The sequence below is a fragment of the Ambystoma mexicanum genome, chromosome 7q (genome assembly GCF_040938575.1).
Source record: "Ambystoma mexicanum isolate Mex_15411 chromosome 7q, UKY_AmexF1_1, whole genome shotgun sequence".
NCBI classification, from domain to species: Eukaryota; Metazoa; Chordata; class Amphibia; order Caudata; family Ambystomatidae; genus Ambystoma; species Ambystoma mexicanum.
The window spans coordinates 552,803,823-552,828,087 of record NC_090941.1 but is presented as its reverse complement, the minus strand read 5'-3'; the positions used below and the strand labels follow the sequence as shown (position 1 = coordinate 552,828,087).

General features: G+C 45.7%; 1 protein-coding gene across 3 annotated transcripts in view; it reads left to right on the top strand.

Moving 5' to 3' along the window:
• The window catches only part of DGKH (diacylglycerol kinase eta), a 1,951,678-nt gene that overhangs the window by 1,309,757 nt on the left and 617,656 nt on the right, over positions 1–24,265 (top strand). For all 3 annotated transcript variants that reach the window (XM_069640477.1, XM_069640476.1, XM_069640478.1), the window contains one exon: positions 10,876–11,007. In XM_069640477.1, the coding sequence (XP_069496578.1) occupies positions 10,876–11,007 (132 nt within the window). The remainder of the gene's footprint in view (positions 1–10,875; positions 11,008–24,265) is intronic.

Genomic DNA, 24,265 nt, shown 5'->3' with positions numbered 1-24,265 from the left:
TGGTAACACCAGAATACCCTGCTCTTAACCAAACGTCATCAGCCCTCTCCCCAAGGATAGCAATCAGGAGACCTTTATTGTCCCCTATAGCTAACGTGTTTCCTCCTGTAATTTTCTCTAACTCATGTATTCATTTCCCAGCACCTGAAGTTAAACCTGAGAGTTTGCATTAAATTATCCTTGTCCATCTGTGGCCAAGGTATATACTATGGCCTCGCCCCTCCTTTCTCTAACAAAGGAAACTGTGAAACCCCAAACTCACATTTGTCGCCCATTGTCTGTCTATCCATAACAGGGACAATGGTTCTGCTCCGCCTTCTACCTGGCAGCGGCCTTAACCTGCTCACATACGGTGGCGAGTCCCCCCTCTGACCATGGGATCGCTCTTAAGGTCGATTTAGCTGCAGCAATGGTTCTGACGCCTGAGATTTGGGTAGGTCTAAAACTGACCATCTTACTTCCTTATGCATTGAAAAACACCCTTCAGGGCCACATGCATCACCTTCCTCTTCCCCATGGAAGTTGCTCTGTACTCGTCTGACATATCCTGTCCCCAACTCGTATGACTTTTCTCCTCTTTGTCTCTATTCAGAGTCAGTCTATCTAAAGACCGCTCCTGAGGCTCAAAACTACATGAGGCTCCCTCATTGTCGTACAGCTGCGTACTCTCAAGTCGGTCATTATTGCCCTCCCCTTGCTGCACTTTCTTAGTTCTCATATCATGATAGACTTTATCGACAACATCCCCAATGCTTCTCGAGTCAAACTCATCCTCCAGATTTGCTCTAGACGGACTTGATATTGGCTCATGTGCTGGGAAGAACTCTTCTATGTCTTCCCATGACACTACTGGATTAGAATCCATTACTTCCTTTTCCATACAATTAATATTGCATGCTCTCTGTCTTCTCTTTTGTTCTTGCTTCCTCTTACCCTTTTTTCCTCTTTTCTCTTCATATCCCTTCTCTCATTTGCCCTTCGTATTTCCTCATCTCTACGTCTTTGCATTCTTTTATCCCTTAATTTCTGTTGTTCTTCCTGCATTCTTTTCCTTCCTACTTTCTCGTTCTTCGATTACTTTGTCTGTTGTCATACTTTCTCTGCTCCTGTTCTCTTTCCTGCTTTCTCAGTTGCTCCTCTTGATACAACTGTTCCTGTCTTTATCTATCCTTTATTTTCGTCCTATCATCTTCTAATCTTCCCTCTTTCTTTATTCTTTTTGTCTTGCTCATCTCGATCTTCCCTTTGCCTTACGTCCTCGATGCTCTTACCATCAAGTTTGAGCAAAATCTGACCACCCATTCATTTGTTCTGTGTGAGTGCGAACTCATCTGTTTTCTCTTTTTCTCTTCTCCATCTCTTTATTTCTCATTCTATGTCTAAGGATGTACTTGGTCGTTAACTTCTCTCTTTATCGTGTCTCACCTTGTCCCTTGATACCTTAGAGATTACATCTCTCTCAGTATTTTTCTCTGGACCCTCGTCGCTGCTTTGCACAGGCGACTCATATGCCGGGTTACTATACCCCGCTGCTGCCTTGAGTTCCCTTAATGGGTACAGCCCGTCATCTTTCTTGCTATCGACGTCTGCTTCAGGCGCAGCGGGTGGAGCAGAAAGCTCCTCATTCCCCTCTTTGCATACATTAAGTATCCAGTCTACAAGAGGCGGCTCTTCTTTTTCCTCTTGGTACATTTTCTAGAGCTCTAAGCTCGCTAATCTTTTTTCTAACTTTTTTCCCGTATATGCAGCATGCAAATATGTCGTCATATGCTGCTAAACTGCCTTCGATAGTGATCCCCCCCCTTGCGGCCATGGCATGGACATTTTGTATGCGATACACTTAACCCGCTCTACGCTGTACTGTCTAAGCTTGGGTGCATGCTTGGGTAACTGCTTACAGAGGTGTATAAGCAGAGTAATATCCTCAATTTTGACATGTCACTCTTGACTGCCAATACTCACCATTACACTTTGTGAAAGTCAAAAGTACATTTCAGAAAAATAACACAACTTTAGTGTGCACTGTGATGCTGGAAATGCATCGGAGGGACAGGGCCTCCGTATCCTTGTCCTTTACTGCCTTTTTATCATGTGTTCTGTTGTGTTTTCCGCGCAGGAGTTCCTGTGGGACTCCTGGCGGTGCAGCTCTCTCTTTTGGTTTGGTGAACAGACCCATGGGATACCCTTACGGCAACCATGGGTGGAGGTACAACCCTGTGCCCCTAGTGTATGTTTTTGGGCACCTGTCGGTGGCCCGCAGAGCAGGGTATGGGCTGGTGGCAGCTCCATGCTGAATTTGACAGGTGCCCTGAGTAACCTCCATTTTGGGATACCCCGCCCCTGTCATTGAATCAGTTGATTCCTGATGGAAAACAAGATGGCCCCTGTTGCCTCTTGCTTTCTATTGCCTGTCACCTTGTTTTCCCGAAGTCCCTGGAAGCACTGCCTCTGTCCCTTCCCCCTGACTGGCTGTTGGCTGGAAGTTCCATATATGGTGTTGTTGTGAAGTCCAGTCCAGACTGGCTGGAGCCTTCTCAGTGACTATGTTGTGGGTACGCCCTGTGGGTGGAACCTGGGTGAATGGAGTGTGTGACCAATATGCACTTCTTGTTGTGGCGGTCTGGTTTCTGGTATGAGAGACAAAGACTGAGACAGCCCTGCCCGAAACTGGCCTGAATGCAGTGTGTAGTGTTGAATGGCTGGGTACTTGTCCCAATCCACATTCCTTGTTGTGAGTGTCTGAGAGGGAGGAGGATGGCCTGAATGCACTGTGTGCCTGATTGGCTGACTGACTGCCTGAATGCCCTTCTGTATGGTTGGCTGCTGAGAGTGACCCAGCAGTGTGGATGAGAGACAGGATAGTATATCTGGGGACCTCTTACCACTGGAAATTGTTCAGAAGCTGTGTCTACGCTTAAAGAGTAACTGGAACTGCTGATCCTCTATACCCATCTGGAAGAAGACGACTTGCTGTTGCATTTGCTTTGACCTGATCTGAAAGCTGCCGAATTCGTCGAAGACTGATCCGAGAGAGGACCTGGTAAGGCGCCCTCTTCCCGTGCTCCGAGAGACCATTGAGCACCACTAACCTTCACCGAAGCTCCCTGGAAGTCAGACCCTCGAAAGGCTGCTGACCCGAGACGGGACTGCCGAGGAGAATGAAGCAAAGCACCCGGACTTCGCCGCTGTCGAAGTCTATTGCCGTCGACCAGGGTTTGCAGGTTTGTGTAACCGCTGGAGGCCCGTCGAAGTTGTGTTGCCCAGCCGTGGGGACCACTTGACGTCGTTCCGTCTGCTCCTTTGCCTAAGAACATTTGAATCGAAGGACTCCCTTGTCCGCAACGGCGACCACTTTGTCCCACTGGAGAAAGTAGAGGACGACCAACGCGCCCAGGAGAATCCGCCGGTGGGTTTCCCGCCACCTGAAGGCCACAAAGACCTCAACGACTCAACGCCCTTGTTGGGCCACAGTTCTTCTGAAACTCTTTGCGGTCCTGAACAATCCTTCGCCGAGGTGCCCCGCACACCTCATCCTCGCAGGACGTCGCTGACGAGCACCGCCTGGATCGACGCCGTGGTCTCGGCACCCTCGAACTTCTCATTGCATCCATCGACGACAAGTTCACCATCTTCGACGCCTCTCGACGATCCGTGGCTCCTGCTTTAAAGGGAGTCACTCAAGAAGGATCCTCCGACGCGTCTTCGAAGAACTCTACTCCACCAGGTACATTGGGGGGGTAAAACATTATAGGAGGAAATAAGACTATTGAACAATATATGGACTGGGCTTGTGCTATATATCTTTATTTTACAGGTTGCCCAGGTTGGGAGGGGGGGATCTCCACACAGAACTGTGTCTATTGGTAGGGGCCAGTATTCTGCCCATTGTTTCAACCCTCTTGCGTTCCTTCCTATCTCTATTGCTGGTTCCCTTGTTATTGATCTGTGTGACATTTTAACCATACAGTTGATGCACTTTAATGAGATTTGATAACATTGGTGGTACCACTTTAGAATTGTATATATTTATCATTGTTGATTTCCGAGTACAAAGTGCGTTATTGTGATCGTGTACATACCTTTGAATATAAATTATATAAAAACTGTGTTTTCAGTAATACAGTGTGTGGACATTCCTTTGTGGGGGTTCGGGGACTACACTGTACTTAAGAACCAGCCTGCATCACCTCCTGAGAAGCTAGGCCTTGATTGCTCGTCCATTGCTACCACAATAGAGAATCTTGGCTGGGGTCCTCTGTGCCTCTCTTCTACCATATAGAGAGCGGAAGAACAGGCATCCCCCACCAGTATCTTTACATGCACCAATTGTCGCAAGTTCCAAACCCTGTATATCCCGTTTTTTACTTTAATCTATGTTTTCACTAATCACCATTAGTTCAATACCAACAAAATAAATAATAAATTCACAATTCTTGTATTTTCTTTTTCACGTCTATCAATGCCTCTATTGTTTTTTCACCATATACAATTCACATAAAACGAACAGACAAACGGACTCGACCGGCCAAATATATCTCACAGGCTTCTCTCTAAGACTGGCCTACCCTCTAAAAATATCCAGATGGGATGTGAACCGACCCCTTCAAACTGTCTTTAAACAAGTTCATCTCCTACTTCACCCGAAAATCGGGCTCTAGGTGTGATTCCTTCTGTCCCGTTCTTTAAAACGCAGGTAACCTAGTGTGTACTCTTTATCGTGGCCTCTCCTCATGATACCTCTTATCTGCTTGGCCTCTCCTCAAGTAAATTTTACTCAAGTAAATTTTACTCAATATTCATCATTTCTCAAGTTCCTTTATCCCAGCATCCTTCAGTTACTCATTTCCCCATATCACTTTCTTCACCCACTGCCCATTCACACTTTTGCCACCTCACTCAGTTTTACTCACCACCTCAGTAGCCTCTTCAACTTTCCGTCCGTTCAGCTTCCTGTTGACGCCGGGAGGGGTTTCTGCCTGAAAACAAGGGACCCGTCAAACTTAGCTTGTACAAGACTTGCCTTATACTAATATCCGCTATCTTCAGGGTGCTTCACGTCCTACAGCCAAATGGCAGAGGTTGTGCGATATCTCCGGGAACCCAAAGTTTACTTATCTTGATGGGTATCTAACCATCCTCTCAGCTACCACCTGAACTGGGGTCTTGCAGCCCTTTAAGATGAGGTAGCAATACCCTTCAGATGGATGGGGATGCAGAAATTACTCGAACATCAATAATCGAAACGACTCAGGTAGTTGGCAAAAGGATAACTGTTTTAATATCAATTATCTAAAACAGGCTGTACAACGGACATCTACAGACGTCTCAGCGTAAGAAAACTCAATGCATCTTGAAAAAAAGCATTCTTTTATAGCAAAGAATCGTCCTAGGTGACGTCAACCTACGTCTTACTAATGTCATCCTACGTGGCAAACTACAAAAACCTATTGAAGAAAGTGATGGGGTCTAAGGGAATATCGAAGTATATGATCCATACTCGTCTAAGGCAGTGATAGGTTTCTTAACATCAGGTTGGGCAAATAAGCCCTCCCCTAAAACAGCTCATCATGAACGTCACTAAATACAGTGTCTCATTGGGTACACAAACTATAGGACCCTTAATCATGCTGTCCTCTACCATTGGTTGGCACTCTTACCTCTGTCAGTACTTTTCCACCTATGTCTAGCAGCATGCACACTGGGCTTCCAGGTGCTGGTGAGCTAGTCTCCAACCATAGCTTCCCACCAATTAGCATATTCACCTACCATCACCTCAGTGGTCTGCTGTCAATTAGGGCTTTGAACTTAATCTGGGGGATGTTCTTTGCTCTGTAGAATTCAGGGAGTGAATTCGGGGGAGTGAAGGCACGCTCTCCGCTAATGCGTAGGTATGACCATCATGTTCGTCCAACTTCATCCCTCCATGTGACTGAAGACCACAATATCGAGCCTCTTGTGTATTAAAAATACTATTTTCTCATAGACCTCTGACCTCTTCCTTGTTTTTTTCATGCCTCCTGAACTGGAGCTTCGTTTTTTCACACGATTTTGTATCCAATACCTTCTCACTCCAGCCTGATAAGACCTTGGCTTCTTGGCTCATCCAGTCTCGCCTTTCTGACATTCACTTTGTAATTCACTTGTTTTTAACTGCGACTCACTGGAAAGGAGGCCTTCCTTCTTTAGCCCAGCTCCTCTGCTATAACACGTAGTGGAAACATCCATTCTTTATTTGCTCATATATATATGTATATATGTTGGCGCATGCCGCAATCTACTCACTATTTAGCTAGCCTCAAGAATACTTTGTCTGCTTATGTTTCTTTGCATCTGTACACGTATACACTGACCTGACATCTTCATCAGTTCTGTAGCATTGTTTCTTCATCTTGATCTCAAGATGTCACTTCTCTTCGATACTTTGATGCCTTATAGACTATCCGCATTCTTTAGTCTCTGCATCTCTTCCATGTGCGTCAGCTCGACTCTGTATGACGTCACCACTCATCTTCGTCAGTCATTAGTCCTTTTTCTGCAGGAATTTCATTCCAACGGCCATCGTACTGTCTCGTATGCAGGTATGGTTTTCTCAATGGGAACCTTGCCTCCAGGATTCTCTTTGGTATCGGTATTTTCACTGGTACTGCACGTGTCTCACACTCTGGTTCCCAACATATAGGCAATATGGGCGAGGTGATTGAGGTGGGGGTACTTGGCTCTTTCTCTACACTAGTGTTATTATTGTGTATGAAATAGTCTTAGATATCGCCCTCTATATCCTCTTTGAACACGAAGTTCTGCAACACTGCAGACTTAAAGCCCCAGGGTTCCCGATCCCATATGTTGTCCCCCAAACTCATCTGTAATAGTATGGATGAGTGGTCAGAGTATGTGTGCAGTAGTGTGTCCGTGCTGACTACTGTTCCAATGGAGCGCCGGGAGATGCAAAAAGAGGTCAATTCTAGAGGCCATATTCTGTACAGTGGAGTAGTGTGTATATTGGTTAATGCCAGGGTGCAATTCCCTCCGTATATCACATAACTACAGCCTCCGTTTACTTTTTCAGACTGACCTATTCCTGTTCCAGGACCTTACTTGTAGCTGTACTAGTGGCCCACGCAGATTTAATTTTTTGATATAACCTTTAAAATGTCAAATTAGTTACTATTTGTATTTTTTCTAAGAACATTTGTTTTTTCTCTTGTATTGTTATTTTTACATTTGTTTGCACCTCTCCTTCCCCTTTTTTGTTACATACAGGGTTTGGTCCTGTCTAACCACCATATTTGATAATTCTACACAAACCGTAAGCATTGATACAGGTATGATTATACGTTTGTATCAACTTTGGATTTATTTAATGTCGTATTCAAGTTGGGAAGAGTTACTAAACTGATCATGCTTTAGTATTTTCGTTTTGGTTCTTTTTTTCTGTTCACGTAGATTCATCCCTGACGATGGACTAATTTCGAAATGCATTGGCTGCATTAATCTGTTCTCACTTTTTGTGCTAATTGTTTTTGCTCGTTTGCATTAGAAACATTTTGAATCATCATTGCTGTGAAAATGTTATTGATATTCAACACGCACTAAAACGTCTCTGATAAAGGATTTGATGTATGTAAATAATTAAAAGTGGTCTTGACCTGTATGGATAGCACTCAATACCCAGAGTGCCATTCTGGGAAATAGCATTGCGTGCAGATCCTGGTTTCTGCGAATCTAAACTTATTTTCACACGTCTTTAAAAATGCCTCAAAGGAGTGTCTGAGTTGCTTTATTTTGAGGTCCTTTAAAAGCTCGCCAGCACTGGTAGAAATTCAATGATGATTTGCTTTAATAGCAGAGCATGGATGAGATTGTGATTTGGGATGGAAGAACTTGAATGGCACAACAAATTCACAGGGTATACTTGCCCCTGGGAATGGAGATAGTTTAATGTTTCATGTAGTAGTAAAATAATGTATTCAGCTTTCATCATTAGATAAAATTACTGTTAGGGAGAATTCTATGTAAGGCTAATTCCCCAAACCTAGATTTTTGGGGTTTATTTTTTTCTCTCCTGCTAAGAGTGAGATTCTTTTGCTCCCACTCGTAGACATGATTTGAGGTGTTCCTTTAACTTTCCATGTGTTTTATGGGCTATGGGGTCTTTTACTCCATAGGGTCTCATGTGTTTTTTTTTTGATGTGGGTTACACAGCACCCTCCGTGCCGTAACCCAGGGGTGTCGTAGCGACCCCCCAACATAGACTCCATACCCTGGGACTGACTACTGTCTCCCAGGGCATGTAAAGTCACCATTGGCTTTGCTAGTCCCAAATTATGAACAGAAACCAGTACAAACCATCATATTGTGGACGTACTGGCTGGGGCAATTCGATTGCCCCGGGGTCTGTTGTTCGAGGGGGCACGTCTCCGTCCCCCCTGATCGAGTTTTGGCTGATGGCAGTGGATACTACTTTTTATATTCGACCGCGAATATATCTCTATGGGATTTTCCCATTGTTCGAGGCTACCAACTTTAATTATTTAATTCTTATAGCCTCGAACATACCGCCAGTTTATTTATTTAATATTAATTCGCCGGTTGGTATTTTTTGCCAGAACTCTATTCTAAAATGGCGTTTGTGTTCTCTTCTGTGACTCCAACCCAAGTCGAGCCCTTTGTTCCACTGTTTGGCGGGCTTCTCCACAGAAGCCTCCAAAAGTGGTGCCACTCTGTCTGGGTACCACAGGGGGTGTGGGAGGGGGTTTAGGAACTCTGGACTGAGTTACCTTGGTAACTCAAGTCGCTCTCTTGTGTGATTGGCCCAAGTGGTGAGCCGACCTGCTCACCACTTAGCATGTTTGATTGACAGCTAGGCTGAGTGAATGGGGGTGTGCTGCATAAAAGCAGGGCTTTGGGGACTGGAACTTCAGACGTCGCCACTGGACCTAAAGAATCCGAGGAGGGAGAAGCTGAGCCGGCCTGCAACGACGACACCACCAGTGGAGCCCTGCTGTACCGCCTCACCACTTTTCCCAACGACAGAGGAGATCTACAGCCCGGAGAGTCTTCTTCCTTCGACTGGTGGGGATAACCAGTCTACCTTCTTTTTGCCTTCCTGGAGCATCTCGTGGCCGCCTTGCCTGTGCCAAGCACCCCGGCAACCGGGATACCACGTTTTCACCATCACCGCAAACTGAAAGGGTAGTACCTTTGTACCGGAGAACTCCGTGGCTGTTTTCTTCCCTGGCAGTGCAACGACCTTCATCTTTCCTCCACGACGAGATCTTCTCTTCCTCTGGACGCCGCTGCGACTTGCACTCGCTGCCAGGAACAACTGCCCCGCTGGAGGATCCTCTCCATTTAAGGTACCGTATTCCGCCTGGCTTCCCTTGCAACCGATTGAACGGGGTGTATTAAATCCTCGTCTCTCGAACCTGGGTCAGCCTTAGCTAACTTTTTCTGAACTGAACTAAACCTTTTTTGAACTACCTCCACAAACTTCGAAGACTCTGTGTAACTGTTTGATCTTGGGCATCTTTCGCCTGGCTCCCTTGAAAGTGGGCCTGGCACCTAAACTTCCTTGCTCATCAGTAGACTGTGCCTTCCTAACTTGCTGTGGTTCTTTAAAAAGTGTTTTGTGCGTGTGCTTCCATAATTCTGCTTTTCCCTCGCTTTTTATTTAACTTGTTGGAGTGCCATCGAACGTTAAGCGCTCACCTCTGTCTGGAAATAAGTGGTGCTAACTAAGACTTGTCCAACAAGTAATCAGGGATGTACATATGATAATAGTGATTGTGTTTTGAACTTATCTTACCAATTTAGTGCTAGTGTGTTTTATAAGTGTGTGTTAAATAAATAATTATATACTTTTACACCCAAGCTCTGGTCAGTGTTTGCTTGTGCTACTGTATTTCTGTACCTATTTTGTATGCTCTGTATACTGCCTAACTACTCTTGAGGGAAGTCTGACTGCTCAGCCACAGCTACCAAGTGAATCTGTGTGGTACAGACTTCTACCAAGTGGGTTTACTGCCAAACACCTGTAGTCTTAAATCTTTTGCAGTGGTCCCTAAGGGAACTGCACAGGTTTCTGCCTAACAATTACCAACAGTGTAAACAATTAGAAGACACTCATTTATGTAACAAAACAGCCATATGGAATATACTGAGAAATATAAAAGTTAGTTGGTTCAACCGTTGCTCTCACAAAATATAAAAAGTAGTCCTCGTAGAATACAATCACAGGTCTTCCTAAAGAGTTGCTTCCAAGAAATCTTTCAGACAAAAATTGACTTCCACAGATTTAACTTCAATGAATAGTCTCACTGGTCTGCCCAATTCATTACTGTGTTCTGAGAAAAGACTTATCGGACTAAACTCTTTCAAATGTCAACGTAAATGCAGACATTTTTTGTAAAATTGTCCAAATCGCTAGGACCCCCCATGTTTAGACAAACTGAAGAGACAAGCCTTCTGGTAAAGGAGGATTTAATTTAAAAGGATAGGATTTCTTCAGCAGGGGATCTTTACTTGCCCCATATAGATGCAAATACTTTCTTTATACAAGCAAGAAGTCAGTCTTCTGACTTAAGATAAGCCACATTCTTAAAAGATATAGCTTGCTTATTCAAGTGACTCAAAGGCGCATGCTGGTATTGGACTTGAGAGGCCCGTGATCAGACAAAGGTATGTATATATTATATAGTATTTTTCTCAGCTGTCCCTATTTTTCATTTTGTTGTAAAAAGCAGCACATCTCAGAATAGATGGTCTTCTTGAACATGTATGAACAAATGAGTGTGGTGTGTTAGTGTACTGCCTACAGCATGCAACCTACATTTTACAATAACATTTGTTTTATACTCTGCTTCTGATGCTCTGCAGTTGTTGATGAACAGAATGCCCATACTCAGGAACAAGAAGTAAACCAATCAATAGCAGAATACAGCAAAGAGGAAGAAGAGTACAAGGAAGAAGAAAAAGATGAAGACACAAAGGAAACTGAGTTTCAATCAGGTTAGCTTTTCATGTCTGCAAACTATTTTATATATGGGCCAAAATTGATCATGTTAAATTTGCACCCAGGGAAGAGCCATTGACCAATCAGGTGGCCAGAAGAGTGAGCGAGAATATACATTCTCTGCAGCCACCCAAGGCCCTTCTCCAGGTGGTACCCATTTTATTTTAATGTGGGAAGGCATCAACAAGAAGCCTCTCCCTGTTGCCTCTCCACCTCCATGATCCCCTCTAGCCCCCAACATAACAAAACCTCTCCTCCACCCCATCCCTCACCATGTACCGGCGGGATCGAAGCTTTAAGCGCCGACCCGCTGCGCCTCCTGCTCCGGTTGACGCCATAGACATGGAAAAGAGACTGTCCCTGTGGCAGTGCCCATCTTAGTTTTTGTTTTTTTCCTTAAGAGTTTGCTTTGCTTGCAGTGCCAATCTCCGGCGGAAAGAAAACACATTTGCACGCTGGATGAACCCTGGGGTGCGAATGGCTTTCATGCCCCGGTCGGAGGGTGGACATGGCCAGTAACGACCCACTGCCCTGGCCTCCCTTGGCTTCGGCTGGCGGCCCGTTACTGGCCATGCCACCCTCCCACCGTGGCATGAAAGCTATAAGAATTTACAATGGGTGTAGGAAGATCTCTACCTTTAGATTGCACACTTGATGATAACCACTTTTGGTTATGGTACAAATTCAATTATGTCTGAGAGCCTAATGTTAATGTTAAAAGATATTTGTGCCGCACACTATCACCACCGGAGTGGTCCCCTGGCATGCTGGCAGCTCTGAAAGAAAAAGGGAGGGGTGGAGGCGAGTTAGTGGGATGAGCTGGAGAAGTGCAAGAGAGCAGTGATGTGCTGTTGGCAGCCTCATTCCGCAATTCCGTTGGCTGGGCTTGGGGTGTTATACTGCCGCAAGACGTCGTGTGATGTTGTGCGGGTTCGTGTGTGCTTTATTTGTTGATGGAGTGTAGTGAAGTTTGTGCGGATTGTTGTGTTGTAGGTTTGTGGTTGTGTTTGGTTAGAATTTGAGAGTTGTATGCAGAAGTTGAAGTTGCTAGTGGGTTGGTTAATTGGCATTGCTGCCTTGAAGTGAGGTGCTAAATTTCCGGATTTCTAAAGATGTTACCGCTCCTACCCCCTTTGGAATGTGGCGATGCTAACGCTTGCATTATGTCCAGGCGTGGCGTCTGCCTTCATTCACAACTCTCTTCGATCAATACCCCTGCCAATATCCACTGCTTAGTTAGTGTGGCAAGTGCTAAAGTTCACCCAACTTTATACAGGTATGATCTATAGTAGCATTTATCGAGTGGGTGAAGGTTGTTCTCTGGGAGTTGGCTAGGGATGCTGGATTCTGTCCTCATGGGTGTCGCTTATGTCCTATTAGACTTGTGTCTAGAGTGTTGTCTCTATAGTTGTAGTAAGCGTTTCTTTATTCGGTTCTAGAAGTTGTCATTGTCGTCCTAGATTTGTCATCCTTTTCATTGTGTTTCCCGTTTGGTGGTTTGGTTTTTCAGTTTGAATCTGTGATGTTGAAGAGCCAGGTTTTTAGTAATTTTCTGAATTGTAGGTGATCTTTGGTGTTTATTTCTTTCGGATGTTGTTCCAGGTTTTTGCGTCTAGGTGGGAGAAGGAGTCGTCTCCAGGTTTTTTCTTAAGGTATGGTTTTTCTTCCAGACGGATTTCGTTGCTTGATCTGAGGAATCTCGTTAGCTTGTAGATTAATTTCTTTTTCAGGAATTCTGCTCCTTGTCCGCTGATTGCCCTGTATTTTATGCACATTGTTTTGAAAGTGATGCAATGTTTGACTGGGAGCCAGTGCAGTGTTTGTAGGGCTGGAATGATGTGGTCTCTTCTGGATAGTTTGAGGAGGAGTCTGGCCGCTGCATTTTGGATCCTTTGTAGTTTCTTCAGGAGGCATTCTGGTATCCCGAGATAGAGGCTGTTTGCATAGTCGATTCTTGACATGATGAGGGCACTTGCATTTAGGACTGCATGATTATGGGCACTTCGTCAAACAATCAGCTTGTCCTTGTGAGCCCTGCACTTAATGAATTTTCACATTTATTTTGACTTTTCATGAAGCACCAGCAGGGTCGGATTGGGCCCTCTGCCTTTCGGCCTGTGGCTGGGCCGAAATCGTCCCCAGGGAGTGGGGCCGGTTTCTGGCCATGCCTGGGCCGGCTTGGAGATAAAAATGGGAAAAAAAAGAATGATTTAAATGTTTTATTTTTTTTCAAAAAGCCTTCTAAGGTCCATAAATGAGAACCAACACAGGTTAGGTGATATTGTATGCATATTTGTTCTTTAAAAAAGAGCTTAAGCGTAAGTGCTATACAATAACATATTATCATTTGGCCTTGGACGTCTGCTTGGATTCACAGTAATTTAGTGTACTTCGAAACAATGCTATTTGATGACACGTCCTGTTTTGTCAAGGGATGAAAGGTTGTGTTTCATCGCTTCTCGGGATGTCACTTTGGAGTGGGGTCAAATGACATCACTTCTGGTGATGCCATCAGAGGTCAAGGCGAGGAGTGAGCCGCTTTTATTTGGGTGACTGGGCCTATTTCTTGTCCCAGTCCGACCCTGTGCACCAGATCTGCTTCAAAGCACAGGGAAGTGTACAATATTTACATCAGATCACAATGCTCACATTCAAGGATGACTTGGAAATGGTGCATTATTCAAAATATAAACACGTACATGAATGAGAGAATGTATAGATAAGTACAAGGAGGAGGCGCATGATCGGCCATTGTTTAGTGAATGTGTTTACATATGTTACAAATAGTGTTGCGGGTGAAGGCAAAAGATGGGAGGATGGAAGGCCCACTGCTCTGCCCAATTCATTACTCTGTACTGAGAAAAGATTTATCGGACTAAACTCTTTCAAATGTTAAAATAAATGCAGACATTTTGTTGTAAAATTGTCCAAATCGCTAGGACCATCCATGTTAATACGAACTGAAGAGACAAGCCCTTCGGTAAAATGGAGTTTGTTTATGCCCATGGTAGGAGGTCTCATTCCTGACTTCTGCTGGGAGATTATTTCAATCTTTAGAACCAAGCACCATTCTTCATGCCTGTTTCTGCAGAACCTGGGTGTTCAATGCATGTTTTGGGATGCATATTTTAAATATCAGATGGGCTGTCACTCTTGATGCTTGAAGTCCGATATAATGGACTTTTGCTGGCCAATTTTTTGTGGGTAATATTGAGCCATCCACAGGATGCTAGTCCTTTGCTTTCAAGGAGGAGGAAATGGGATCCAACGGTTTGATGGAGTAAATTATTCTGGCTGCCATGGTCTGGAGGTAGTAGATGGTATTGCAGTAATTCACTGTCGAGAGTACAAGGGCTTGAGTAACAGTAGTATTTCATTGTGGGGTTTACTAGGGATAGATTTTCTTTGTCATATTAAGATTGAAATTAATTTTAAGTAAAGAGAGAAGTATAAAGTATCCTCCTCCTTCCCTAGACCATGATATCTTCATGGAGTATATGGGAAATGCAGAGTATAATCCAACTAAAATGCATGGGTTAGCGACTAATAGGGCTTCCGGTTCCTCCCCGCTCAAGCTGAACAAGAGGTTGGCTGACAGAGCAATTTACACAGGCCTGACAGTCATGGCAGACTTTCAACCAATCAGAAGACATGCACTGCCCACCCAGTGTAGCTTAACTACAACGGCCTGCAAAAATGAGTTGTCTGGTCCCCAGAGGGCGTCGGATGGCGAGTCCCGTCTCCCCCGGCAAGAGCTGGGAGTGCTGCAAGGCAGAGAGAAGGCCCAGGCAGAGTAGTCTGACTCTCCTGCATTGATGATGAGCTGACAAAGCCCATAGAGTAGCCTCGACACAACTTCCCAAGAGGAGCAGAGCAGCAGGATAAACCAGCACGAACAGGGAACTAGGATGAAGAACTCCAGCGACTACTAACACAAGATGCCTTTCCGGACGCCCCGCCAAAGACAAAAAGGTACACAATGGCCTAAGGAAACTAGGAGGTGGGCGGGAAAGCATGAGAGACTCAGAAGCATACCCCAGGGGGGAGAAGTCATCAAGAGACCCTGACGTGGGTTAGAGTGAAACAAAAAAGCCCCAAAGTGGTGAAGAGAGCACCATGAGACCCGAGAGAGGGGAAAAGAGAACCAAAAGTCCACAGTGTGGGGGCACAGAGAACCCTGAGACCCCAAAGTGGGGAAAATGGAGATGAGAAACCCCAGAGTGGGGTAGAGACAATGAAAAAGCCCTGGACAGAGAGAGCCAGGACATCCAGATTGGGAAGAACAAACCAGGACCACACACGGTGGGGAAAAGTGCTAAGAACGAATATACAAATTAAGAGATTGTTTTAACCAGACAGGGTGAAGATGACCCAGAGATGGAATGTATCCTGCATGAGAGAACTGTAAAGACTTGAATATAGACCATGCTGGAACTGACAAAGGGAAAGCCCAGCACCAAATAACTAATTATTGTGGCATGACCAGTGATAAATGGAACAGGGGCCAGAAACTTTAGTTATTTCTAAGCAAGGGGAGGTAATCCAAAACTATTTCTGTTCATTATTATTTGGGTTTTAGAGTAAGGGACAGGTTAGGTCAGAATAGGTGTCTGTACAGAGGACTGTATTCTTTTTGTATTTTGACATCCTGATGAGCACTCTTCCTTATACTTTCCATTTTAGTATAATAGTGTCATGACTATGACTTGGGGCCACCGCAAGTCCCCACAAACCTCAGTCGGTCACCCAAGACCGGAGAACATACATATACACACTACAGTCTAGCGTAACCCCCCACCCCCTACCCCCCAAAGTTGGGTAGGATCAAAAGCACCTGCACCGTCTTCCGTAGCTGCAAGGTAAACAGAAAATAAGGTTAGCACAGAATATTTGTCACAGAACCTCCCACCCACCTACAGGAAAACACAATACCTAAAGACCAAGGGTCCTTTTACAATTCCACCAAAGCAGGAAATTGCAGGCTTTATGATGATGGTAGCATTCAGCATCGGTTTGCTATATTCCTGGAAAGCTGCCCATCTGCGAGCTTAATCTGCATACTGAATCTGTTGGTTGAGCTGCCAGAAGCATGGAAACTGCTCTCCTGAACACCTGTGAAGACTTGCTCTCTAATCTTGTCTCTAACCTTCTTTCTGTCCTCATTCTCCTTGATCTATCCTCTGCTTTCGACACGGTCAACCACGCCATCCTGCTCAATCGCCTCTGCAACAACCTGGGTATCACTGGTCAAGCCCTGGCCTGGTTGACCTCCTTCTCACTGACCGACCCTCCCAGGTCTAACTTGGGTCTTACCTCTCTTCTATCTCTCTCTCTACTTGTGGTGTTCCCCACTTTTCTCCCCGGCTTTTCAACCACTACCTTGCACCTCTTGCCCCACCGCATTGCTACATTTTGCTCTAACTTACATTGTTATGCGGATGACACCCATCTTTCCTTCAGGGTCCCCTCAGCCACCTCTGCTCCTTCTCTCATACTAGACTGTCTCGCTGCAATACAGGAATGGTGTGCCGCCAATGATCTCTGCTTAAATGCCAGTAAGACTGAGATCCTCCTCATCGGGACACCTGCGCCATCCTTTCCTCTCTGTCTCGCTGGCCACCACCCTGGGCCCTCTTTCTGCTCCTTCCTGTGAGGCTAAGAATCTTGGTGTTATCTTCTACTCCACCCTGTCTGTCTCTCCTCACATCTCTGACGTCTCTAAGAAGTCACACTATCAGTTGCACCTCCTCCGAGGTATTCTGCCTTTTCTCACTTTCCCCTAGAAGCTCACTGCCTCCAGAGCTCTGGTCCTCTCTAGGCTTGTCTATTGCAACAGCATCTTTCTAAATCTGCATGTCTCTACTCTTTGACCTTTACAACTCATCCACAACAGGACTGCAAGACTTGTCCTTGGCCTCAAGCCCAGGGATATAGTAATTCTCCAGCTCTGAAATCTCTCCACTAGCTCCCTGTGACTGCAAACATGAAGTTCAAGACCCTTTGCATCGCCGACAAGGCTTTCTGGGGCCTGAGACCACACTACCTCCAACTTTCTCTTCCTAAACATCTTCCTTCTCGAGCCCTCAGCTCATCCACCTCCAACTCTGTGAGGGTCAGATGCTTCTCCAAGCAGAGAGTGAGGGGTAGCTCTCTTTCCTCGGCTCGGTCCTCCCTCTGGCAGAGTCGCCCTGCCTCTCTCAGACTTGAGCAGAACCCCCACCGGTTCCGGAAGCAACTCAAGACCTTCCTTTTAGCTTCCGCTTTCTCTCTTCCTTGTTGATGGCCCTGTCTGCTCTGTACACTGGTCACTTGGCCATCCACCGAAAACTCAGGGTCAGACTCCTGCATGTCCAGTTGCCCTCCCACTGGTCATGGGCTCCGACAGCACTTAAGGGTCTGTATCTGCAACCCTACAGTCTCTCTTGTCTCTCTGCACTTATGAGCCTCCCTCCAGCAATACTTATTGAGTTGCCTGCACTTCTCCCTCACCCCCGCTGCCTCTGGCTTTTATTCCCTCCTTTCTCCCCGCTCTTGTGCGATCTGAATTACACAAGGCCTAGTAAGATCGTTGTTTTGTCCTCCGTCTGTCCACCCTCATTGTCTTGTTGCTCCTGAAACACTTGTGTACAGGCACGTTATAAATGACTTATCGGGTAGTGTATTCCCCCCCGCCATGTCACCTTGGATGAATTGAGGCAAATCATCCATCATGGGCTCCTTTGCTGGCCCGAGGAAACAACGTGAAGCCACCCAACCCGATTAGGACACTCAAGCTGGGCCTCCAGCCCCATCACAAAACCCCCATGAGGACCAGGTGCTTGCCGCAATTGCTGCTCTGAGATCGTCACTCGAGACTAGAAAAGATTATGTCAAAATCAACGTCCAAATCCTTCGGCAAGATGTCAGGCAACTGGCAGAGAGTTTCACAACATCTGAAGCAGGACTTAAGGAGACCATGGTTACCACCAAAGATCTTGTGACATGAGTCAGGGAGCTGGAAATGAAGAATACTGCATTGGAGTATTGAGCAGAGGACGCCGAAAGTAGATCCCGCCGAAATAATATACGCATACTCGGTCTTCCTGAAGGGGCTGAGGGATCAAACCCTACAACATACATTGAAAACATGCTGCTACCGGTGATTGGGCCTGGCAATCTCTCGCAGGGCTTCGCTGTGGAACGTGCTCACCATTCACTCCAAAGAAGACACCCTCCTGGCTTCCACCTGAAGCCAGTGATGGCTAGGATCTTTAACTTCCGTGACAGACAAGTGATCCTGAAGTACTCTCGAGATGGGGGCAACATCCAGAGAGATGGCTCCAGAATTGCGATATACCCAGACTATACGCCTACTGTCCAGCAAGCTAGGAACTCTTTCGTACTGATAAAAGCAAGACTTCGTCAGCTTGGCCTCAAATATATGCTGATGTACCCTGCCTGGCAAAAAGTCCTCAATAGCAATAAATCGCACATCCTTGAAAGCCGCACCACGGCTGCCATGTGGATGGAACACAACAGCCTGGCCAATGATAATGACGCAGACTATTGTTCCAACGCTTAGCCCCGACAGTGCTCTTCAAGCCTGTTACTAATCAGACATCAGACTAATGCCCTTAAGTGTGGCGGAGATGGCATGGATACGCTTACATCTCCTTAACTTCGGGCACCACACAACTTATACACCGATCATACTACCTGATAGAAGACTGATATAGCCGCCTTTACAGTACTTCCTGTTCAGTGGGAGCAGGAGACTAAACTGTCCATGGCTGTCCTTATTTGTGCACCCTGAGTTGACACTGGGAACCGGCCTGTTGCTGGTCCCTCTTACCTGGTACTCAATGGCTGACCCTGTCCTTAGTAGTACAGGCATGCCAGAGCAATGTATCAATGCTGGGCAATGTAATAATGTTTTGTTGGAAAAAAAAGTTATGGTTTTATGCTGTTACAACAGGGTGGGAAGATGCGGACAGCGTCTCCACGGTTTGCATATTCTCATATTGCGCATATGGTCAACCAACTCAATAGTGATTACACTTTGCTGGCGATTTTTTTAAGCAAAGCCTATATGAAATTCTGGAAAGTGGTCAATGGAAGTGTTGCTGAAGAAGTTCCCCACGCTGTCTACCCATGACCCCAATTAGAATAATACCTTGGAATGTGTGTGGGTTGGGATCCTACCTTCGTAGAGATAGGGTGAGATCCTACCTGAAGCGTAATAACATTTTCATTACACTAATCCAAGAGACCCAACTACTTGCCGAGGACCAAGAAGCGATTTTCAACCGCTGGGCTGGGATGGGTTATGGGGCCACATACTCCAAATACACTAGGGGGGCTCTCACATGGATAGATGGATCACTACCATTCCAAGTGGTAGACGTTAACATGGACGGAAGATATGTAATCTTGTGATGCTACCTTGAACACAGGGACATTTGTATTGTGAACTCCTTCTTCCCGAATCACAACATCCCATCTCATGGGTACATAATAAGTAGTAGAGCCGCGTCCTAAAGCGAGGGCTTCTTCCTTTGGGGTGGTGATTTTAATTGTGTGAGGGACCCCAGCCTTGAAAGATCCACCCTTCCTCGAGGTGGCCCGTCCTCTGCTACTGTCTCTTTAACTGCAGCACTAAATGATTTGGATCTGGTAGATGTCTGGAGAAACTTAGACGCACACACCAGGGTTTATTCCTTTTATTCACTCCCCACCCCACAATCTACACATCAGGATAGATTATTTTTTTGCTGGGTTGGAGCAGATGGCTGAACTAGTTAAAACGGAATATCTGGGGAGCTCTATTTCCGACCATGCCCCTCTAGTGGATCGCTGTGGGCCCCAGGTCTTGCATCCCGACTTGGCGAATGCCGACAGAAGCTCCCGACTGACCCTGTTTTTAAGAAAACATTTCAGGAATCCCTGACTGATTACCTGGAACATGTTACAAACAATAGGGTTGCCCTATGGTGCAGGCGTGGATTTGGGGCAATATACAATATTAAACAACAAGATAGGAATCCACACTGGAGACAACGCAGTTTGTTGTCATTATTCATCTGAATTCATCTAGGAAATGCATGCTCAAAAAATCACAAGGAAAGGAAAAAACGTAAAGAAGTGTCTAAGTATATCAGCATTTATAATATTGCACAATATATTTAACTGGTACATACTTAGTGACAGTACCTAAAACCAATATTTTAGCTATCCACATAAAGTATGACAAATAATTTTTGAAAGGAAAAAACAAAAAGGAGATTAAGAACAGAAAAATCCATAAACCTAAATCAGACAATCATTTATGCTCCTATACAGTAGGCTTGATACTACTTGGAAAAGAGACCAGGATACTCGTTCGTATGCTCTTGAATTGTTGTTCTTGCTTTTCTGTGTTTTGTAGGCATGATCAATAAATGATCATGTCTTTAATCTGCCTACATGTGTGTACCTAATCTAAACAATTTTAGACAGAACTCATACATATTTCTTGCTAGTGCTAGTACACGTTTCGGCGTGCCGGTATTCGAGGCATCTATGTCGAGCCTTCCTCAGAGCAGACATACCTCATGACCCTGGGGGGGGGGGAGTAGACAAAGTATACATAGATGTATCAGTGTTTCATAAAAGACACATTTTTTTAAAAAAACAATATTACTGCTAACCAATTTTAGAGGCAAGTATCCACGCAGAATGTGTGACCTTGTTTCCAGACACGGAAATTCCTGTGGGTCGGATGGACTGACTCTTGTTGTGGACAAGTGATTTGTCTGGTGGAAGACCCAGCCACTGTGGGAGCAAATAAAAAATGCCCTGGGCTAGGTCAGTCCTATACAAATATATGTAAGCGGTGATAGCATTGTGCACTCAAGGCAAGAAACAACTTTTGGTAGGTAGGCAGATAAAACAATGGCAGATGTACTAACTATTAAATACCGTGCTCGTGGTTCTATGGACCCTGGATTTTTAGGATAGAAATCTCTTTCCTGGAACATTGCATTGGAAGCTTTAAAAAAATTGGGCACCTTTGGGGAAGCCATGAAGGCGGTGACAAAAGGAGAGGTGACACCGGAAACTCAGGCAAGACTATGGAAAATGACATTCGGACACAGGAGGCCTGTCAAACAGGCCTGCAGCCAGACAAGAATAAATTAGCAGAGACCTGGACCTGTTGCCTTGGGGCTTGGGAACGGCTCTCCAAGTTTGACTATGTAACACGAACAGCTCGATCACACACATAAGGGGACAAACCCAGTAGATTATTAGCGTGGCTCTGTAGAAAGGAACACCCCAGGTTCTTGATTACATCACTTCATGGCAATTGCAGGACCTTCTGGCGATCCCAACGGGAAATAAATGACATCTTCACATCTTTTTATACCCAGTTATACAGCCATGACAAATTGGTACCCCCGGAGCATGGTAGTCGAGGCACTCTCACTAATCTCACTCCTCAGGCTCACATAAGCGCAGCGAACTCTTTTGGACCAGCCAGTCTCTCTGGAAGAAGTCACTGATGCAGTAACTTCTCTCTCTCCTGGTAAGACCCCTGGGATCGACGGACTCCCCCTGGAATTTTACAAGGCCTACAGCTCCACCTTAACTCATTTACTACTTAGTTTTCACAGAGGCCTATGATATGGGCATACTACTGGCCAGCATGAGAGAGACCATGGTTATTCCTATTCCCAAACCTGGCAAACCCATGGATAAATGCGACTTGTACCTCCGGTGGCTATGTTAAATTCTGACATTAAACTACTTACGACAGTGCTGTCAGTGCGCCTTTGCAAGGTTATACCCTCCCTGATCCATATTGACCAGACTGGGTTCATATTAGGTAGTAGCACTACCCTGAACCTACGAAGACTACCACACATTATAGACCAATCCGGCTCTTGAATGGAGGACTATGCAGTAGCGTCCTTAGATGCAATCAAGGCTTTCAATTCGGTCTACTGGGTGTGGTTGTTCGCCTCACTAAAAGGCTTTGGGATGGGGGAATGCTTTACTGGCTGGGTGACTGTGCTTTACACCTCTCCCAACTGCCAGGCTGAAGATGGGTAGACCCATTTCTGGAGTTTGGGACACATGTTGCGGAACTCGCCAGGGATGTCCATTATCACCCATGTTTTACATTGTAGCCCTGCAACCTCTTGCAGCCTATTTACGCCAGGAATGTTTGGATGTAGACATCCTGATTGGGGTTACCCGACACTTACTATAACTGTATGCGTTTGATGACCTACTTTATATCTGTGATCCACGACACAAACTACCCATGGTGCTGGACGTACTGGATAGGTATGCCAAATTGTCTGGGATTGTCTTTAATAGGTGTAAATCCTATCGTTTCCCCCTTGCTGGTCTCCGCATGGTTAGTGAAACCTCACTACCGAATTTGGTTCTCCTGTGGGAGGGGCGCTCGTTTAAATACCTGGGTATAAACATCACGCATACACCAGAGGTTTCAAATGCACTTAATATACCTGCAAGGTCTTAAAAGGCCTCAAAGGGTCCATGTCCTTCTGGTCCCGATTACCACTGTCCCTTATGGGAAGAATTTCCATTGTTAAGATGATTATCCACCCTAGAAGCTTGTACTGTTTCACAAATGCCTACTACTATATAGGGGCTCAGTTCTTTTGTCTCCTTGACAAGCAAATTAGAGACTTCCTCTGGGGTTTGAACCGTCATAGACTTTCCCTCCAGGTACTATGCCTACCATACAGTGAGGGGGGAGTGCAACTACCCCGGTTGGAACTTTATTACCTGGCTTCCCAATTAAGTCCTGTCTGAAAATGACTGTCTGACGACCCCTCCTCCGAGTCAATACTGCTTCAACTATTGGCCTTACTTGCTTGCCTTAAAGAAATCCTGTGGCTTCCGCCCGGTTGCATGAACACCTTTCCACTAATCGTGGTCCTTGGCCGCAAGATTTGGTCCTGAGTATTTAAACTACTCCATGTGTGCCACCCCTACTCCTCCAATACCCATATAGTAGCAGATGTATGCCAAGCCAGGGAAGACCTGGCAGCTATCCGGCATTGGGAGGTTTGGGGCATCTGCACATGGGGCAACATGTTTGGTGGTGGGACATTCAGAGACCTCGATGACATAGCCCGACAAACCGGGCTACCTAAAGGCCCTTTCTTGGTATTCATGAAAATTAAGGGAGCTGCGAATCGCAGATGGCAGGAGTGGCTGGCCGAACCTGAGGAGACCGACCTGCTGGCCTTACTGTACATGCTCGAAGGCGGCTGGAAACCTGTAACCAGACTATACAGTTGCCTAGTAAGCGGGTCATAAGCTCAAAACCTAAATCTGAAGATAGCATGGGAATCTGATATAGGTGCCACGATCACGGACCACGAGTGGGAACTTGTGCTTCTCTTCCCTAAAAATGTTTCCCTAAATGCAGGGTTTAGGCTGCTACAATTGAACATACTCCATTCTACGCACATGACTCCTAGCAGAGTGGCTAAGTTTAACAAGAATAGGTGCTCTTGTTGCCCCGGGTGCCACCTCAATGACGCTAACCGAATCCACATGTACTGGAGCTGTTCCAAGGTACAGTCTTTCTGGTCCAGAATAGAACACGCCTGCAGGTCAGCTGGCATTGTTAGATACAACTGGAGCCTACTGGAGTGCTTACTTGGGGAATATCCCAGGAAGAGGGTAATCAGGCACATTACCAGGTTCATGGACCTGGCCTGTATCCTCACCAAGCACTGCATCGCCATGTCCTGGAAACAATCGGGGGGCCCACAATACAAACTGTGGTATACTGAACTTGAGACTTGGTCTGACGCTGAGACAAGGGCATGGGATGGGTCATTGCAGGGCCTGTAAGAATCCCAGATGGTGACTTATGAATCATGAATCGCTTGTTTTCACTATGTTCTACCCCTCCGACCACAAACCCCCATGAATTTCCATACTTAATGTCACCCCACTCTTTCCTGGAAGTGTGTGATCTTCCTCTGCGCAATCCCCCCCAACCCACCTCCAACCACTCCCGAGGTCCTACCTACACCTTTTTCTCTGGCCTCTTCATTGTCCAGAAGGATGTACTCATGCCCTCCACCACCAGAAAAGTCGATTTGCTCAAACCACCCTGAACGAGAGCCTACCTGTCAAGCCTGGAGAGTTCCGTTTTTTGTTTGGTTTTATTTGTTATTTCCCTTTCCCTCCTTTTTTTAAAATTCCTTTTGTTTTCTTCTTTTACTGGTATGCTGCATATTAACTGGTCAC